Source organism: Drosophila teissieri, chromosome 3R (genome assembly GCF_016746235.2).
Source record: "Drosophila teissieri strain GT53w chromosome 3R, Prin_Dtei_1.1, whole genome shotgun sequence".
In the NCBI taxonomy this organism is placed as follows: domain Eukaryota; kingdom Metazoa; phylum Arthropoda; class Insecta; order Diptera; family Drosophilidae; genus Drosophila; species Drosophila teissieri.
In genome coordinates this window covers 21,450,660-21,468,265 of record NC_053032.1, presented here as the reverse complement: position 1 = coordinate 21,468,265, position 17,606 = coordinate 21,450,660, and the positions used below count along the sequence as shown (strand labels likewise).

Genomic DNA, 17,606 nt, shown 5'->3' with positions numbered 1-17,606 from the left:
CCACTGCCATCGCCACTCTGGCACTTTTATTTGTTTCGCAATCAGACTGCCAAGTGACATTTTTGGCTGTTGTTTGTTCAGCGCGGCTTATTGCCGGCCAGATTAGGCCTAGGTTTTCCATTGTCCCATTGCAGGCAGTACCAGTTTGGATTCTCCGAATGGAACGCAAACAAAGTTGATATCCACCAAAATCCTCAGGCAGTCGATATACGACCACACCGGTGGATAATTAAATAGTTCCGCATTCGATCTGCTGGAAAGCATTCCGCAAAATAAGCCAATGCCACTGAAATTGGCTGAAGTTGACAGGCGTTCGCCAAATTGAAGAATTTCCGTGTGTAATAAATTTGAAACGTGACGCGCGGCGGCGGCGGCGGCGAAGGCAAAACAAATGCGAAGCTTATTGATACGGAGAAATGGTGTCTGACTTGGACGGGATATGAATGTATACCCATTTCTTTGCCATCACCAACTTGCCGCCCAAAAGTTTGCATGTCAGCGGGTCTGATAGATCTGTCACCTGCGCACGTACGCGCCGAACGCGGGCCAACCAATGTTTGTCAAACATGATAACCTTGGCTAATAATTTATGAAATTTCCAATAATAAGCCTGGCCAAGTTCATAAATTACACGGCGGCTAAGCTGAAAGTGCCCAATTCAATGTAGCAGCTGCTTTAAGGACATTCGAGTCCTGCGAGCACGTGCAACTAGTTTGCTGATTGATTAAACCACGCAACATCATCTTGAAGGGCCAGCAACTGTATACACACAAGAGCCAGGACGTTCAAGGAATTGTTATTAGATCGTTTGCTAGTTCCACCACTGGCGTACTTTTTGCCAACTTGGTTCGCTGCCGATGCGGATAGGGATGCGGATACGGATGCTGATTCCGATGCTGATGCCGATGTGGATGCTGATGCTGATCTGACGTGGACGGCACACGTGCTAAAGTCACTTTTAACGGAACAACACGGCATCACTTAACGCGCTCCCCGCTCTCGTAACAGCGCTAACCTCCCATTCCCAATCCCCAATCCCCGACCGGTGACCCCGTGACCCCGTAACCCCGCCCAGTTTTTTGCCAAACCCGAAGCCCATGCCCATTGAATCGGACGTGACAAGTGCGGGCAATGGGCGATATCCCAGCATGGGCCACGATTCCTGCTCATTGTCATGTGCAGCGCATAAAGGGGCGGCATCGCTGAATGGTGGGCGGGGCCACGAGGATGTTGAGTGGCGCCCAGGAATACCCAATATGACAGCCCCTGGCGAAGTGAGAGCGAAAGTCTCCAGCTAAAGCCATTCTTAAAGCATATCAAGTATACGCACTCAGCCCTTCGTTTAAGTCAAGCATGCCATAAAATCAAATTCCCAACGAGCTGATGAAATTACTTGCAAAAATATTTAACAACTCGAGTGCGAGCATGCTAAAAATGCCAATTGTTGTCAACAGGCAAACACTCGTTGTCCTGTGGAAACATTAGACTCTTGCCAAAATGTACTTGGCCGCCTCCAGCAAGTAACAAGAAAACATTAGGACTTGACCCACTCCCACTCCCACTCGCAAATGGGAAATTGTTTGCTTCAATTAAGCAAGAGTTGGCCCACTCGTCTGAGCATATTTCACACAACGACCACTCCACTCTCAACGGGGTGCACCTACCTACCTAGTTGGTATTATGTAAATATGTTAATTCTCTCTCGGCCCGAAGACAAAGCCCTATGGGTCGAGTTCTGGTGACGCTTTCATTAGAAATGCAAATGGGCATGGCGACATCTTCAAGTTCAAGTTGCCGATAAATTTCGAGACGGGACTGGGACTGGAACTGGGAAAGCCCCACAGGTCAGCCAGGTGATAGTTGGGTCAACCAGTTTGGACAGCTTTAACGAATAAAAGTCGCTGGCTGGCCTCGCTCCATACTGGATTTTCCCCAGGCATTCTACCAAAGATTCATTACGTCGCCTTGATTGTGAGACTGCTTTCATTACGTATACGCAGCGTTGCCCCAAATTTATGTCAACCAGGCAGCCAGTCAGCCAGTCGCGAACCGGCGCTATATTTACGCCTATGTGTTCTTATTTTCTAATTACTATATATATGCATGTTAGCCGGGCCGGGTTGACTGTGGGCGTGGTGTATCTGTAATTAGTGTTTTGCACACACATATTCATATCAAATGCCGGCATAGTCGCTGCTTAATAAATTAAACGACAATTTGCACTGGGACCCCGTGCTGTTGCTGTGGCTCGTAAAGAGCTGGGATCCTGAAAACTGGGACATTAAGGCATTAAAACTGGCATTAGGCAAAGGCAGGCCTGCAATTAAAACAAAATGGAGAGCTCAAGCGTCGACAACAATATGCACTATAAGGCAGGCAAAAATGTATGTCCTTTGCACAGGATGCGTACTAAGGAGACCTCGAAAATAATTTATTGCCTCCTTGTGGGTGCCAAGGATCGCGCACTAAGCCGCCAATTTATTTGTCGCTCTTTTTGCTCTAGCCATGTAGATAAAGCATAGAGCTGATTGTCTAAGATTTTTGCCATACTTTATATGTTTTTTTTATATTTTTTCTATTGTTGATTTCTTGTGGCATTTTTCGCTGATAAACGTGGCCCTCTGTTTAATAAATAATCTCGACCATTTAGCTAGCTGGTTGCAAGCTGAAAAAATACATAAACACGCAAAATAATAATCAGCATCTGTCGTCGTTGCCGTTTGATTGTCAATACAACATATTTTTATCGCTAACACAATTTGCCAAACAAATTGGCCAGCTCGGCGAAATTTGATTTGATTTATTCCTTTCAGCACTCTCGGATAGGTTTTTTTTTAAATATTGCCTTTTTTAGCATAAGCTTTAGTTTAGTTTCAGCTCGGTTCGGTTTGGTTCGGGTTTTTTGCGCTTGCAATAATTGATATCGGCTATTTGCATATCAAATTTAATATATTTGCATATATTTCTTTTGCACAGAGAAACGATTTTGCGGCTAGCCAGTCAGCTTTTTTGTGAATTTTTTGTTTTTTTTTGTTTTTTATTTGTCGCTAGGTATGCGGAAATAATTTTGGCATATAAAACTCGAATCTAGAAAAGCAAAGAAACGGTCTGCTCGTAAAAGAGTTCTAAAAAACGGGCAGCTCCAAACATTTTTGCAAAAGAAATGCTAGAAGCAAACAAACTCGTTTAACTGGTGTTTAAATGGCAAATTGGTCGTCCGTAAATAAAGCTTATGATTTAAGGAAATTACTAATGCTCCAATTTATGGTGAGGCGACAGATTTGATTGGATTTTTGCACCTGAAAGGCACCGCCCGGTTTTCACGCCAGCCAGGTGCCAGGTGATAGCCTGAAAGCCTGAAAGCCGCATAAATTAAATGCACAATCTTATTCGTTTTGTCTGTTTTTTGTGGTGTTTTGGTGGTGCCAATGTACAATGGCAATAAAATAATATAGGGGCAGTCTTGTGGTCTAGAAGAGAGAAAGACTAAAAATAATGGATAAAATAATAAACAGTGACAGATTTTGTAAATAGATCGATTGACCCAAAAGGCCATTTACATAAAGTGGTGCCAGAAATTCCCTCCCGCAGTTTCTGTTTTTATTTTTTTTTTTTGGTCCACCGGGGCCGTTTTTTATTTATTTATTGATACGCCAACGTCGTCCGAGCGCTATTATCTTCGATTCCAAGCTGGAAACTCTTTCCCCGCGTTTCGGTGTCGACTTTTTATGTCGCTGCTGCGTGCATCTTTTATGTGCGTGTGGCGCCCGAGACCTTGAAATTGTGGCTGGTTTGTTTTATTATGCTTACATTTGATTAGTTTGCATATGACATTGCCACCAGCGACCAGCGACCAACTTGGATGATGCTCAGATGCTGGCCAATCGGCGATCCGCAACAGTTGGCAGTTGGCAGTTGGGCAAAAGGTGGGGCCGCACACAAAGCCAAGACAAATTGTTTTTGACTTTGGTTTATTGCTCGGAGTGTGAATCTTTATTAGATTCTGACCACCACGGAATGGGGTGGTATCATATGCCATCATTAGATGTAGAACGAAAGACACAAGAAGTGATATCATGGATGTGATGTCTTGGCGGATTTCCTCACTGACCCCATCTGCGGGTTACTCATCGCTATAGTTATCCGTGATATCAATCAAGATATTAGTCATAACTGCGATTGGCATTTGCCACCATTGATTTGCAAATCGGTTTGGCTATCTTAAATATGGATCTTGGGTATTTCTCCTTAATTATGCAAATCAAATCAGTTTTCAGCGAATTTGTTGTGGCTGCTTACCCCCCTAACGCCCTTCTGCTCGCTAACTTTGCCGAAATAAAATAAAAAACCATAATTTTTATGATATCAATAAACCATGATGAAAAACGTGATAATCGCTGATCAGATTAAATGGTCGCCTGGCGCCAGCTGATTACCGCCGAATTCCGAATAGCTTCGGGTGCTGGTCAACAGTAAAAAAGCCTCAAGGTCGCAACGGTTGTTAACTTTATGGCTTCTATTTTGCAAAGCCGTGTTTCTGCCACAGGTTAACTGGCCAAGCGCCGAGCTCCGGACAAATGGACAGATGGACACATGGACCATCGGATAGATGGATGGATGAATGAATGCGCAAAAAAGTCTGGCGAAAATTGATTTCTATCCATTTCGGACCCATTGTTTTTCAACCCCAACACCACAGTCCAGTGTTTGGGTTTTAAATGGCCAAACCCCAGAGCAGCCAGTCCCCGATACCATACACCATATACCATATACCAACCATATATTCCAAATACCAAAGGGGGACGCAATAATCGCTGGGAATTCCCAGCTAGAAATATGCGGCTGGACCAACTAAAAAGTGTAGAAAAACCGAGTCGTTGTCGAACTCGTTTGGACATTGCTCCGCTAAATGTTTTAGCATACAAAATATGAAGAAAATCATTTCATTTTACTGAAAGCATGACCATTTATAGTGGCTCCGGCTAAACGAGTTTTCAGCCCTTTTCTGGCCGTGGTTTCCTCTGCCGAGAGCCTGCTCCATTGGATTACAACTTGACGGGTAGGGTCTTCTGCCTGAGCATTTTCGATGCTGGTACTGCGACTTGGACTGAGATCGTTGAATTAGCATAATGTCGACGGCAGCATTTGCAAGAATAGGGCGGCAAGATATCGATGCGCTTTGTTTATGTCGGCTTGGCCATTGTTTTATCGCACAAGCTTCGTTTTTCGAAGGTGGATAGCATTTCAAGAGACAAAAGCTGCCGAAGAAGTTACCAAAAAATGCTGCGAGCCAACAAAAACAACGGTGGTAAAGTCTGCATGAACTTGAGCGCAGTCCAGTGACACCGATCGCTTGGTTTTCGTATAAATATTGGACCTTTCGGTGATGCAAACGTCAGACACAACCAAGTGGTCAAAGTCAAAGAACTAAATTCAAAATGCGTGCCTTCATTGTAAGTATACGATCGATACGCCCAAAGGATACCAGGGATTACTTTACCTTCTATTTTCTCTAACTCCAGGTTATGTGCTTGGTGGCAGTCGCCTGCGCCGATAAGCTCGGCTACAACTACCAGCCCGTGGGACACTCCAGCTCCGGACTGTCCTTCGCTCCTGGCAGTGGCAGCATTGGAGGTGGCTCCATCGGAGGAGGCTCCATTGGAGGCAGCATCGGAGGAGGCAGCATTGGAGGAGGCTCCATTGGAGGAGGCTCCATTGGAGGAGGCTTCATTGGAGGTGGCTCTATCGGAGGAGGAAGCATCGGAGGTGGTTCCCTCGGTGGTGGCTCCATCGATTCCGGCCTCGGCGGATTCGGTGGTCTAGGTGGTGGCGACGCTCTGGCCGCTCCCGTCTCCTACAGCGCCCCTGCCCCCGCTGCCGAGCTCCAGAAGGAGTTCTTCACCTACACCGCCAACGAGCAGGACTTCGATGAGCCCCAGCAGCTGGAGCGCGTGTCCTCTGCCCTCAACAAGGCCCTGCGCGTCGTCTTCATCAAGGGACCCGAGAACCGTGGTCTGGAGAACGCCGCCCTCGCCCTCGCCAAGCAGGCTGCCCAGCAGGAGACCGCCATCTATGTCCTGAACAAGCAGGCCGACATTGGAGATCTGGCCAGCAAGTTGAACGCCATCCGCAACAACAACAACAACAAGCCCGAGGTGCACTTCGTCAAGTACAGGACTCCCGAGGATGCTGCCAACGCCCAGCGCGCCATCCAGGGTCAGTACGACCAGCTGGGAGGATCCAGCCAGGCCCACAACGGTGGTGTTGCCCCCGTCCTGAACTTCGCCTCCGCCGCTCCAGTGCGTCAGGCTGCCGCCGCCCAGAGCCCCGACAACTCCTACCTGCCTTCTTCGGTCTTCCGTCGCGTCTAAGTTGCTCGTTTCGCTCCTCTTGGAATCGAAAACGAAAGCGATTTTTGACTGATATTAAAACGTAGTTTTTGTTGACTAATGCTTAAATAAATTCAATTTTTAAATTTTAAAACCAATTTAGTATGATATTTTAATAATGATTCTGGTAAACCAACAAACTTTGCAGACATACTTCATTTGAAACGAAACTTCGCAAGCTCAGATTTATTTCCCGCGAAAAATTTTTCTTGCAAACTTTGCAAGTGCACATATGTTGGGGTCACATACTTGTATATGTTTCTTAGAAAATAGTTTATACCTTAAAATTTTTGACAATTTTATAGCAATTTATGACTGCGGGATTAAGATAAGAGTTTGGGTTTTTGAACTTACAAATGGTTTGTTTTTTTCTTGGTTGGTTGGATGTTTTCTTTCTGTCTTCTGCTGATGCTATGAATACGTATGAAATATTTTTAATATTTCAAAAAATGTTGCATACTTAGGTTGACTTTGTCAATTTTAAAAGGAATTAACTCAATGAAAACAGCATCATTTACGTAAACATATTAGATAACTTTTATTCAAAAACAACTTTCAACAATTCGATTTTCTAGTGGCGCAGGCGGCTCAGGATGTTGGCGGGTAGGTAGTTGCTCTGTGGCACCTGCTGAGGAGTGGCACGTGCGGGAGCAGCTCCCTGAGATGCAAAGTTGATGGCGTTTGCCACGCCCCCGTTGATGGACTGGCTGGAGCCGCCCAGTTGATCGTACTGCGACTGGATGGCCCGCTGGGCATTGGCAGCGTCCTCGGGAGTCCTGTACTTGACGAAGTGCACCTCGGGCTTCTTGTTGGCATTCTGGCGCACGGCATTGAACTTCTGCGCCAGCTCGTTGATGTCAGTCTGTTTGTGCAGCACATAGATGGCCGTCTGCTGCTGGGCAGCCTGTTTGGCCAGGGCCAGGACGGCATTCTCGTAGCCACGGTTCTCCGGCGACTTGATGAAGATCACACGGACGTTCTTCTTTACCGAAGCGAGGGCCCTCTGCAGAGCACCCTTGTCCTCGAAGTCGTCATCGTTGGCGTAGAAGCTGTAGAACTCCTTGTGAACGGAGGACTGGGGAGCGGCACTGTAGCTAACTGGTCCCGCAAGTGCAGCAACTGGGGATACACCACCACCCACAATGCTGGATGTTGCACCTTGTCCGTAATTATATCCGGACAAACTACCGGCACTTGCGGCAGCCACAATGCTTAGAATAATGAGGGCACGCATATTGACCCGATGGCTACGAGGTGTTCTAGACGAATGAATAATATCGCATTCATTATCTACCTTTTATACCGCCAACGCGACGACGTTTAAAATTAGACTAGAAAATCTAGTCAATTGAGCCGTCTATTCGCATGGAGGTCCCTCTGGCGGAACACGGCGATCATTGATCTCCGCTCACGAATCGTGACTCGCGAATGGCCAGTGGCTATTGGCCATTCGCCATCGGCCATCGGGTTTTCGGAATGCTGTTAATCTGCTAACATAATTTCGCTCTTAACACATTTAACACATTGTTTTGAGCCAAAGGCAGCTTCAATCATGCCGCCGACTGAGTTGAGACTCCGACTCCGACTCGGAGTCCAAGTCCGAGCTGAGATCCGATGGCGAGTCCAGTCGTTTTCCGAACTATCGTGATTCACCCATAATTGGCTTATAATTTATGCACAAAAAAAAAGAAGAAAAAGAAAAATAACCGATCTCTCTGGGCTGTTTCAATCCGATTGTTTTGTTATATTTGCTTGAATATGTATACAGAACCGCTTATTTGTTAATGATTTCAACAAAAAAGTGATCGTCAGCTTAATAAAATTAATGATTAGACTTTGTTTTTATGGCTAATCAGGTTTCGATTGGGCATAAATCTTCATTGCCTTCGTATGTGGGTTGCACTTGAGATTCCTTTCTAATTGTACGTGACACACGACGGGCCTCGGAAACCAGGTCATCTAACAGTTGTTGGCATCTCCGCGACCTTGAGCTGTCGGCGGTAAAGAACCAGTTCCTCGTTGGCCGGGAGTCCGATATTAATGCTTCCCGCCGGCCAAGTGGGTGGATCTAATCTTGTAGACGATTAATTTGGCGGCATGCGAGTTGGCTATGTCAGACAATTAGTCCATCGATTTGTATGGAAAGTCTCGCTGAGCATGATGCGGGGAGGTAAACTCATAAGGGAAACCTGCTCCGATGCTCCGAAATGCCTTCCTTATCTTGATGTCGTCGATTCGAGATATTTATAGTTTGAAGGGCACTTTTTATACTTAACCCATCCGCAAACAATCAAGCCAAACAAGGCGGACTTAATGCACCATTAGCTACTATGGCAAAGCCGCCATAAAAATGTCACTCTATAAAACACATAAGGCAGACCTTTGTTCGAATTTTCGTATTTAAATTTCAAATTTATTGGTGTAATTATGCATTAGTCAACAACGTGTAACAGGAAGAATGAGTTCTTCAGTCGAGATTTGCTTAAGTTAATGGACTCCATGGCGCAGCCTTCTTAGAAACGCAGACGACGGAACACCGAAGTGGGCAGGTAGGCGTTCTCAGGGATCTGAGCATTGGCCTTCTGGACGGGACCAGCGGACGCGAAGTTCAGGGCGGGGGCGACACCACCATCATGAGCCTGGGAAGATCCTCCCAGCTGGTCGTACTGACCCTGGATGGCGCGCTGGGCGTTGGCAGCATCCTCGGGAGTCCTGTACTTGACGAAGTGCACCTCGGGCTTGTTGTTGTTGTTGTTGCGGATGGCGTTCAACTTGCTGGCCAGATCTCCAATGTCGGCCTGCTTGTTCAGGACATAGATGGCGGTCTCCTGCTGGGCAGCCTGCTTGGCCAGAGCCAGAGCGGCATCCTCCAGACCACGGTTCTCGGGTCCCTTGATGAAGACGACGCGCAGTCCCTTGTTCACGGATCCAGCAACGCGCTCCAGTTCCTGGGGCTCATCAAAGTCCTGCTCGTTGGCGGTGAAGGTGAAGAACTCCTTCTCGAGTTCAGCAGCGGGAGCGGGGGCGTTGTAGGAGACGGGAGCGGCCAGAGCGTCGCCACCTCCCAGACCACCGAGTCCACCAAGACCGGAGTCGATGGAGCCACCACCGATGGAACCACCTCCGATGCTTCCTCCTCCGATAGAGCCACCACCAATGAAGCCTCCTCCGATGGAGCCTCCTCCAATGGAACCTCCTCCAATGGAGCCTCCGCCAATGGAGCCTCCTCCAATGGAGCCTCCGCCAATGGAGCCACCTCCAATGCTGCCACTGCCAGGAGCAAAGGACAGTCCGGAGCTGGAGTGGCCCACGGGCTGGTAGTTGTAGCCGAGCTTATCGGCGCAGGTGACTGCCACCAAACACAGGACCTGGGGGCATGAAGAGAGAAGTGTTATCCTGGCGTATAATCCTTTGAATCCTTGAGCGCGCTACTTACGATGAATGCGCGCATCTTGAGCTGATTGCTGGTTCTTTTGCTTTGAGGTATGAGTTGCTTGTGTCTCTGGCTAGGAGCGATCTTTATTATTTATACAAATCCATCTTGGAGGCTGATAAAGACAAAGATACCGCCGCGGCGTCTGCTGCATGGAGATCTCTTTGAAGCCAGTGTGTTTTGCCGCCTACAAAGGTTTTTGCTTCCTCGGTTTTTTTAATGTTCGGTGTGGAATTTTTTGGTTGCGTTTCAATGGGCAGAGTTTGGTCGTTGTGGGTTATTCAAATGATGATTCAAATATTTCGAGTTTCGTCCAATAGTTTACAAGAATTCATATTAAATTATAAAATTAATATGTCGCGAGCACGTCGGAATGAGTTTATCATGCAGATGGGTCATAATTAGGTATTATATGAAATACATTTTTTTACAAATTCTTCGGCAAGGCTAAAAGCTCGTTTTATGTAGGACATTTGCACTTGGGTTTACCGACTGACTGACAATCGTTTAGTCACCATAATCGTTTTCGACACATCTGTTTAGTTCTGATTTATGGACATGATGCAAGCGCTAAATTTAGCAATTCGTCTAATGAGATGTTTGAAAAGCCGCCCCCAGTTCATTGATTCTTTTTTTTCGCATATATTACTAATAAAATAGAAGACTTTGCTTGGAGTGATGAAAACGATATTTTTATATTTAATAATTTGCCTTTTTTGTCGTAAAAACATTTAGCCTACATAGGAAATATGCGGAAATACTTTAATTTATTCCTTCTTCAGTACTTCGAGCTTGAAGTTAATTTAAAGTCCTTGGTAGTATAATATTTTGGTTATGACAAATATCAAACGTCAAGGTCATCAGGAAGATGTATTGGGTAAAATTGCTCACAAATTTCTCAATGGATGTTAAAGCTCCTTAGGTTTATAATGCTATTCTTAAAAATAAATTCGTATTAAAAATTGGATACCAATAATGGGTTTCCAATAAAAATAGTTAATAGTTTCCTATAAATGACAGAAATGCTTGTCTGAAAGCCAACTTGTTAATCCACTGATGTCGTTATCAGAAAGTAATCACGATTGTTTACTTTACCACCATGTAGAATAAAATATCGCAAAGTATTTGGATTCAGAATTTTTTTATATTAATTATCAATAAAGTTCAACAATAAGATTTAACAAGAACAGTCAACGCCTTCATCTCGAATTCGCTACAATCCTTACAAACGACGACGGAAGATGGAAGTGGGCAGGTACGAGTTCTCAGGGATCTGAGCATTGGCCTTCTGGACGGGACCAGCGGAGGCGAAGTTCAGGGCGGAGGCCACACCACCGTTGTGGGCCTGAGAGGATCCTCCCAGCTGGTCGTACTGACCCTGGATAGCGCGCTGGGCATTGGCAGCATCCTCGGGAGTGCGGTACTTGACGAAGTGCACCTCGGGCTTGTTGTTGTTGTTGTTGCGGATGGCGTTCAACTTGCTGGCCAGATCTCCAATGTCGGCCTGCTTGTTCAGGACATAGATGGCGGTCTCCTGCTGGGCAGCCTGCTTGGCGAGGGCGAGGGCAGCGTTCTCCAGACCACGGTTCTCGGGTCCCTTGATGAAGACAACGCGCAGACCCTTGTTCACGGATCCAGCAACACGCTCCAGTTCCTGGGGCTCATCGAAGTCCTGCTCGTTGGCGGTGAAGGTGAAGAACTCCTTCTCGAGTTCAGCAGCGGGAGCGGGGGCGTTGTAGGAGACGGGAGCGGCCAGAGCGTCGCCACCACCTAGACCACCGAATCCGCCGAGGCCGGAATCGATGGAGCCACCACCGAGGGAACCACCTCCGATGCTTCCTCCTCCGATAGAGCCACCTCCAATGAAGCCTCCTCCAATGGAGCCTCCTCCAATGGAACCTCCTCCAATGGAGCCTCCTCCGATGGAACCTCCTCCAATGGAGCCTCCTCCAATGGATCCACCGCTGATAGAGCCACTGCCAGGAGCAAAGGACAGCCCGGAGCTGGAGTGGCCCACGGGCTGGTAGTTGTAGCCGAGCTTATCGGCGCAGGCGACTGCCACCAGGCACATTACCTAAAGTAATCGAGGGTTATCCATTAGTTGTGATTTTGGCGGAACTCCTGGCTAAACCACTTACGATGAAGGCGCGCATCTTGAGTTTGGGTTTGAGGTTCTCTTGGTTCGGAGCACAAATTGCTTCTGCCTATGACCACGGCGACGGTAACTATATATACTAAGCCAACTTCGAAGCTGGCGGCGCAGTTTGTCGAAGACAAAGAGCTGATGCTGCTAAATGTTTTGTCCGCCTACAAAGTAGGCAGCGAACGGCTTTTGTTCGGGCTCGCAGAGCAATTCAGCTTTGCATAAATGTTATTATAAGGAAAAGCTATTAAAAAACAAACAAATTGCAATAGCCGCTGACAAAGGCAGCCACTTGAAAGATCTAGATTCAAAGCATGATTCAAAGTGTATTGGTTTTTATCGATTTTCGTTTTATTTTATTCAATTACATTTCTACAACACATTTAACAACTGTCAGCTTCCGTTCGGCCCTTAGCGGATGCGCAGGCGACGCAGGATGTTGGCGGGCAGGTAGGAGCTGCTGGTGGCGGCGGCTGGAGCGGAGTAGTTGGGGCCACGACTAGCGGGAGCAGCGGGGGCAGCGGAGGCGAAGTTGATGGCATTGGCCACGCCGCCGTTGATGGACTGGCTGGATCCACCCAGGTTATCGTACTGCGACTGGATGGCACGCTGGGCGTTGGCCGCATCCTCGGGAGTGCGGTACTTGACGAAGTGCACCTCAGGACGCTGGTTGGCGTTCTGGCGGGCGGCATTGAACTTCTGGGCGAGGTCTCCAATGTCGGTCTGCTTGTTCAGCACATAGATGGCGGTCCTCTGCTCGGCAGCCTGCTTGGCCAGAGCCAGAGCAGCGTTCTCCAGGCCACGGTTCTCGGGTCCCTTGATGAAGACCACGCGCAGGCCCTTGTTCACGGAGCTGGCGATCTTCTGGGCGGCCAGAGGATCCTCGAACTGGCTCTCGTCAGCCTCGAAGGTGTAGTACTCCTTGTTCAGCTCGCTGGAGACCGAGTAGTCCGGGCTGCTGGCGGCGCCGTCGTAGGAGTCGCTAACACCGCTGCCGGAGTAGCTGGGAACATTGTCGGAGGCGGCTCCGGTAAATCCCGCTCCGTAGTTGTACTGGGCGCAGGCGGCACCAATCAGGCAGAAAGCGATGAGGAAACGCATGGTGAAGATTTGATTTTGTAGGCTGGGTGTGCTGAAGAGGCAAAGGCCAAGACTGAATCCTGAGACTGAGGCGAGCAGCTTATATACCCGACTGGCGTAGTTAGAATCCACTTAGAACTATAGGCGACACCATTCCCGTCGGGTTGCTCTATAACTCAACTAGTTTTTTATGCTAAGCGGTGCGCTTATGAAATGATTATGCAAAACTATCCTCAAATTCTCGCCAATCCATCCAGTCGGCGACCCCCGACTTACTGTCCAATTGCAAAAGCCCAATTCTCGACCGGTTCATGGCGCCGCGATCTATTCTTGACCGGGCCAAAACTGCCCGGAATTCGATTGGGGAAAATGCTGCAGAACTATCAAACCCGTTTCCAAAAAAAAAGTCCGAGTCCGGCTACAAATGTTCTGAGGGTCGTTAAAGTCAAACACAATGTGATGCATTCTGGGAGTTCCGCCTACGAAACGATAAAAGCTTAATCTATGCATACTCTATTCATAGTTTATGACTTCTTGTTGCTTTCTGTTTGTCGCTCTTTCGCTATCGAAAGTGGGTCTAGAATTTGAAGCGACTTTTTAGTTTGCGGTTCAAAGTCAAAAAGAATGTCGGAAGCTTGCTTTGAACTCTGGGAAAACCTGTTCTAAATAGCCTGGGAATTCCACACAAGTCCCCTATATAAGAGCCAGAAATCTCGGGTCGCGTCAGTTTAAAATTAGGAGGAACTGACAAACAATCGTTGTCCAAAATGATAATCATGAAACTGCTTTGTTTGGCACAGAAAAAGGATATTTTCCACAAGAGTTCCACTTATACATTTCAGAGGTCCACAAAATAAAAACTTTCGATGAGGCTGTGTCATTCTAGCTAACCGAATGAAACCTTATGTTCCTTAATGCAAATATTCACATTAGTTAACGCTTAATTATAACTTCCTCACCTTTTAAGAACTATGCGTTCATTGTTTCTTACAGTTGGATATATAAAATAATCATTTTTCTTTTTGAAAGTTTTTTCTCATATACTAATTCTTTAACAGTATTGATCAGACTAGATTTATAAGCCTATTTCGGATAATTCCCGTCTTAAAGGGAGTTAATCATAGAAATCAATTCAGATTAAAATTATTTCTTCGTTTTATTTATGGAATAAAGCAACAGGATAACTAGGCAACAACTCAACATTCGGTAAAAGTCACTTAGAGACGCAAGCGGCGGAAGATGTTGGCGGGCAGGTAGCTTGGTCCTGGAGCACTGGCAGCGGTGCTCTCTCGGGGAGCGGCCTGGGAGGCGAAGTTCAGGGTGGAGGCAACACCTCCGTTCTGCGCCTGGCTGGATCCTCCCAGCTGGTCGTACTGACCCTGGATGGCGCGCTGGGCGTTGGCAGCATCCTCGGGAGTCCTGTACTTGACGAAATGCACCTCGGGCTTGTTGTTGTTGTTGTTGCGGATGGCGTTCAACTTGCTGGCCAGATCTCCGATGTCGGCCTGCTTGTTCAGGACATAGATGGCGGTCTCCTGCTGGGCAGCCTGCTTGGCCAGAGCCAGAGCGGCATCCTCCAGACCGCGGTTCTCGGGTCCCTTGATGAAGACCACGCGCAGGCCCTTGTTCACGGCGTTGGCGGCCTGGTCGGAGGCAGCTGGGTCGTAGAAGTCACCCTCGTCGGCGGTGTAGGTGAAGAACTCCTTCTCGAGTTGGGCCTGAGGAGCGGCGTAGTTGGGGGCGGCAGCGGATTGGGATCCTTCCAGGGCATCGGCAATGGATGATGGACCGCCGGCGAAGGATGCACTGGGTGCTGGAGCGAAAGCGGGTGCATCGCTGCTGGCCGATCCGGATGGCTGGAAGCTCAATCCTGAGGAGGAGTGGGCGACGGGCTGGTAGTTGTAGCCCAGTTTGTCGGCCGTGGCCAAGGCAATAAGGCAGAGGACGATGAAGGAACGCATGTTGACTGTTTGGATTGCAAAGATGATTGGTTACTGACTTATCGATTCGATATTTTGGCTTTTATAGGTGCAATATTCAGTTCTTCGGCTGCATTATGAGGCGATATGAATTATGAACAGTTCGAATTTGCCTCAAAAATGCATAAATAAGAGATTAAAATGTTAAATTTATAATATAATTTTATGATTCGTCACACTGCTGCTGCGGTTGCAAATATTTGCATGCCTTTGTTTTTACTGACTGCTTTACTCTGCGGAAAGCGGCATGCAAATTAGCAGCTAGCCAGAATTGGCCAGTGAGGAGGTTCGTAGTCCGACTCGGATTGCCAAGTCAGATGGCGCCAAGTAATTTATTAAGAGACCAATTATCGAATTATCTGATTTGGCGCTGACAAGGCGCAGCGGTGCAGTTTTTAATTGGCGACCAGCCTAGGTGATCAGAAATCATGTATATATTGTATATTGGGTAAAGTTTGAGTAAAGATGGCGGCTATATTTAGCGATGAGTTCGATTCCTCACTTCCGGCGGATGGAAGGTCGCCTCCACCCGCCGCGACATTTGCATAAAGCAGCTAACACAGCGACCACGACGACAAGACAAAGCCGCTGAATAAGGCAATAATAATTTGGCGAATCGTTAAAATATTTATTTTTGGCAGCGGTAACGCGACTAGGCGCGCCTCATTTGCATGTGAAACGGCCTGTCAAACGTTTTGTTTGCTCTCCAAACCGATTTGGGTGACACTTCTCATCCCGTACTGGGGCGTACTGGGAATGGGTTTGGATTTTCGTGATACACATGGATGTACATACATGCCTGAGTAACAAAGCATCCATCTAAATAGCCCCAAATGGGGTTTACGATGCTCTTGATGCTCTGTCCGCGGCTTTTTATAGCCAGATTTTATTGATTTCAACGATAAAGCTACATGAAAAATACCAAAACGGCAAGGTTGGCCCACAGCACTGGCCAAAAGCGGCGGTGAAGAATACGCGAATTATTGATTAAGGCAGCATATTGAATTTAATATGAATTTTATGGCGCCAGCCACGGCTCATACATGGCCCATACCTCTTCCTTCTGAGTTTCTGAGTTTCTGATTTTCTCAGTTTCCAAGTTTCTAAGTTGACCTCATGGTGCAGCCACCCGCTTCGCTTGCATATTTTAGATATTTTAACGGGGTGGTACTGGTACTGGCACTGGGGAACTGCCTGATCTAGGTGGCTTAGGCCATAATTAGACCACTTTATGCAGAGCGTTTTGCATAGCTGTGGCTTTCATCTGCATAAAAGCAAAAGAACCATTAGACACCACCATCAAATCCCACAGCCACCTCACCCGCTCAACATGCATCAGTTCTCCGCCGTTCTTTGCCTCTGCCTCGCCGTTCTGGCCAGAGCCGACAAACTGGGCTACAACTACCAGCCCGTGGCCCACTCCTCCTCAGGATTGAGCTTCCAGCCATCCGGATCGGCCAGCAGCGATGCACCCGCTTTCGCTCCAGCACCCAGTGCATCCTTCGCCGCCGGTCCATCATCTATTGCCGATGCCCTGGAAGGTTCCCAATCCGCTGCCGCCCCCAACTACGCCGCTCCTCAGGCCCAACTCGAGAAGGAGTTCTTCACCTACACCGCCGACGAGGGTGACTTCTACGACCCAGCTGCCTCCGACCAGGCCGCCAACGCCGTGAACAAGGGCCTGCGCGTGGTCTTCATCAAGGGACCCGAGAACCGCGGTCTGGAGGATGCCGCTCTGGCTCTGGCCAAGCAGGCTGCCCAGCAGGAGACCGCCATCTATGTCCTCAACAAGCAGGCCGACATTGGGGATCTGGCCAACAAGCTCAACGCCATCCGCAACAACAACAACAACAAGCCCGAGGTGCACTTCGTGAAGTACAGGACTCCCGAGGACGCTGCCAACGCCCAGCGCGCCATCCAGGGTCAGTACGATCAGTTGGGAGGATCTTCCCAGGCTCAAGATGGTGGAGTGGCCTCCACCCTGCACTTTGCCTCCCAGCCCGCTCCTGTCCAGGCTGCCAGCAGCCAGGCGCCCGCCCAGTTCCTGCCCGCCTCCCAGCCGGAGGCTACTGCTCCCATCTCCTCGTATGTGCCACCTGCCACTCCAGGAAGCTCCTACTTGCCCGCCAACATTCTGCGCCGCCTGCGTTTCTAAGTTCCTGTCACTGGACATTCTTTGTTATTGTTGAGATTTTAGCACGAAATAAAGTTGTTTATTAATATACTTTTTCAAATTTCTTTCAATTCATTTAGAGGGCTGTGAAGACTTGGTGCTAGTGAGCAACTTTTAAGTTCCCCTAGGATTGAATATATGTAATAATATCCTAAAATATACACCACACCCTTTATTTAAATTTAAATGATAAACTTATGGATAGACAAAAGAACCACCCTACCAAGTAGACTGGAGGCGAATACACGACATTCCTGTGTTATTGTTTAGATTTGAGGACCGAATAAAATTGTTTAAAAATGTAAATTGTTAAGCGAACTTGCGGATCTTCGCGGCGAACATTCTTAGGCATATAATCGGCTTGAATTAAATTTCCGAGCTCGAAAAAATTTTCGCATTCGGCGGTTGG

General features: G+C 47.7%; 7 protein-coding genes across 7 annotated transcripts; 2 read left to right on the top strand and 5 right to left on the bottom strand.

The window, feature by feature from the left end:
- Positions 1–5,420: 5,420 nt before the first annotated feature.
- Positions 5,421–6,371, top strand: LOC122621136 (glycine, alanine and asparagine-rich protein). The gene is made up of 2 exons (XM_043798894.1): positions 5,421–5,453; positions 5,523–6,371. Exons 1-2 carry the CDS (start codon positions 5,439–5,441, stop codon positions 6,369–6,371), a joined length of 864 nt encoding a protein of 287 aa, XP_043654829.1. The 5' UTR covers positions 5,421–5,438.
- A 589-nt stretch (positions 6,372–6,960) lies between these two features.
- LOC122621306 lies at positions 6,961–7,776 on the bottom strand. Its single transcript, XM_043799137.1, has one exon. The coding sequence runs from the start codon at positions 7,621–7,623 to the stop codon at positions 6,961–6,963; it is 663 nt and encodes a 220-aa protein (XP_043655072.1). The 5' UTR covers positions 7,624–7,776.
- Positions 7,777–8,902: 1,126 nt separating this feature from the next.
- LOC122620382 (keratin, type 1 cytoskeletal 11-like) lies at positions 8,903–9,882 on the bottom strand. The gene is made up of 2 exons (XM_043797812.1): positions 9,826–9,882; positions 8,903–9,757 (listed from the first exon to the last, which is right to left on the bottom strand). Exons 1-2 carry the CDS (start codon positions 9,838–9,840, stop codon positions 8,903–8,905), a joined length of 870 nt encoding a protein of 289 aa, XP_043653747.1. The 5' UTR covers positions 9,841–9,882.
- A 1,162-nt stretch (positions 9,883–11,044) lies between these two features.
- On the bottom strand, positions 11,045–12,016 carry LOC122620383 (glycine, alanine and asparagine-rich protein-like). Its single transcript, XM_043797813.1, has 2 exons — positions 11,961–12,016; positions 11,045–11,896 (listed from the first exon to the last, which is right to left on the bottom strand). Exons 1-2 carry the CDS (start codon positions 11,973–11,975, stop codon positions 11,045–11,047), a joined length of 867 nt encoding a protein of 288 aa, XP_043653748.1. The 5' UTR covers positions 11,976–12,016.
- Positions 12,017–12,376: 360 nt separating this feature from the next.
- On the bottom strand, positions 12,377–13,066 carry LOC122621572. Its single transcript, XM_043799481.1, has one exon. The coding sequence runs from the start codon at positions 13,064–13,066 to the stop codon at positions 12,377–12,379; it is 690 nt and encodes a 229-aa protein (XP_043655416.1).
- Positions 13,067–14,262: 1,196 nt separating this feature from the next.
- On the bottom strand, positions 14,263–15,006 carry LOC122620531. The gene has a single exon (XM_043798032.1). The coding sequence runs from the start codon at positions 15,004–15,006 to the stop codon at positions 14,263–14,265; it is 744 nt and encodes a 247-aa protein (XP_043653967.1).
- Positions 15,007–16,354: 1,348 nt separating this feature from the next.
- On the top strand, positions 16,355–17,179 carry LOC122620530. Its single transcript, XM_043798030.1, has one exon. It carries the CDS (start codon positions 16,355–16,357, stop codon positions 17,177–17,179), a length of 825 nt encoding a protein of 274 aa, XP_043653965.1.
- Positions 17,180–17,606: the final 427 nt, after the last annotated feature.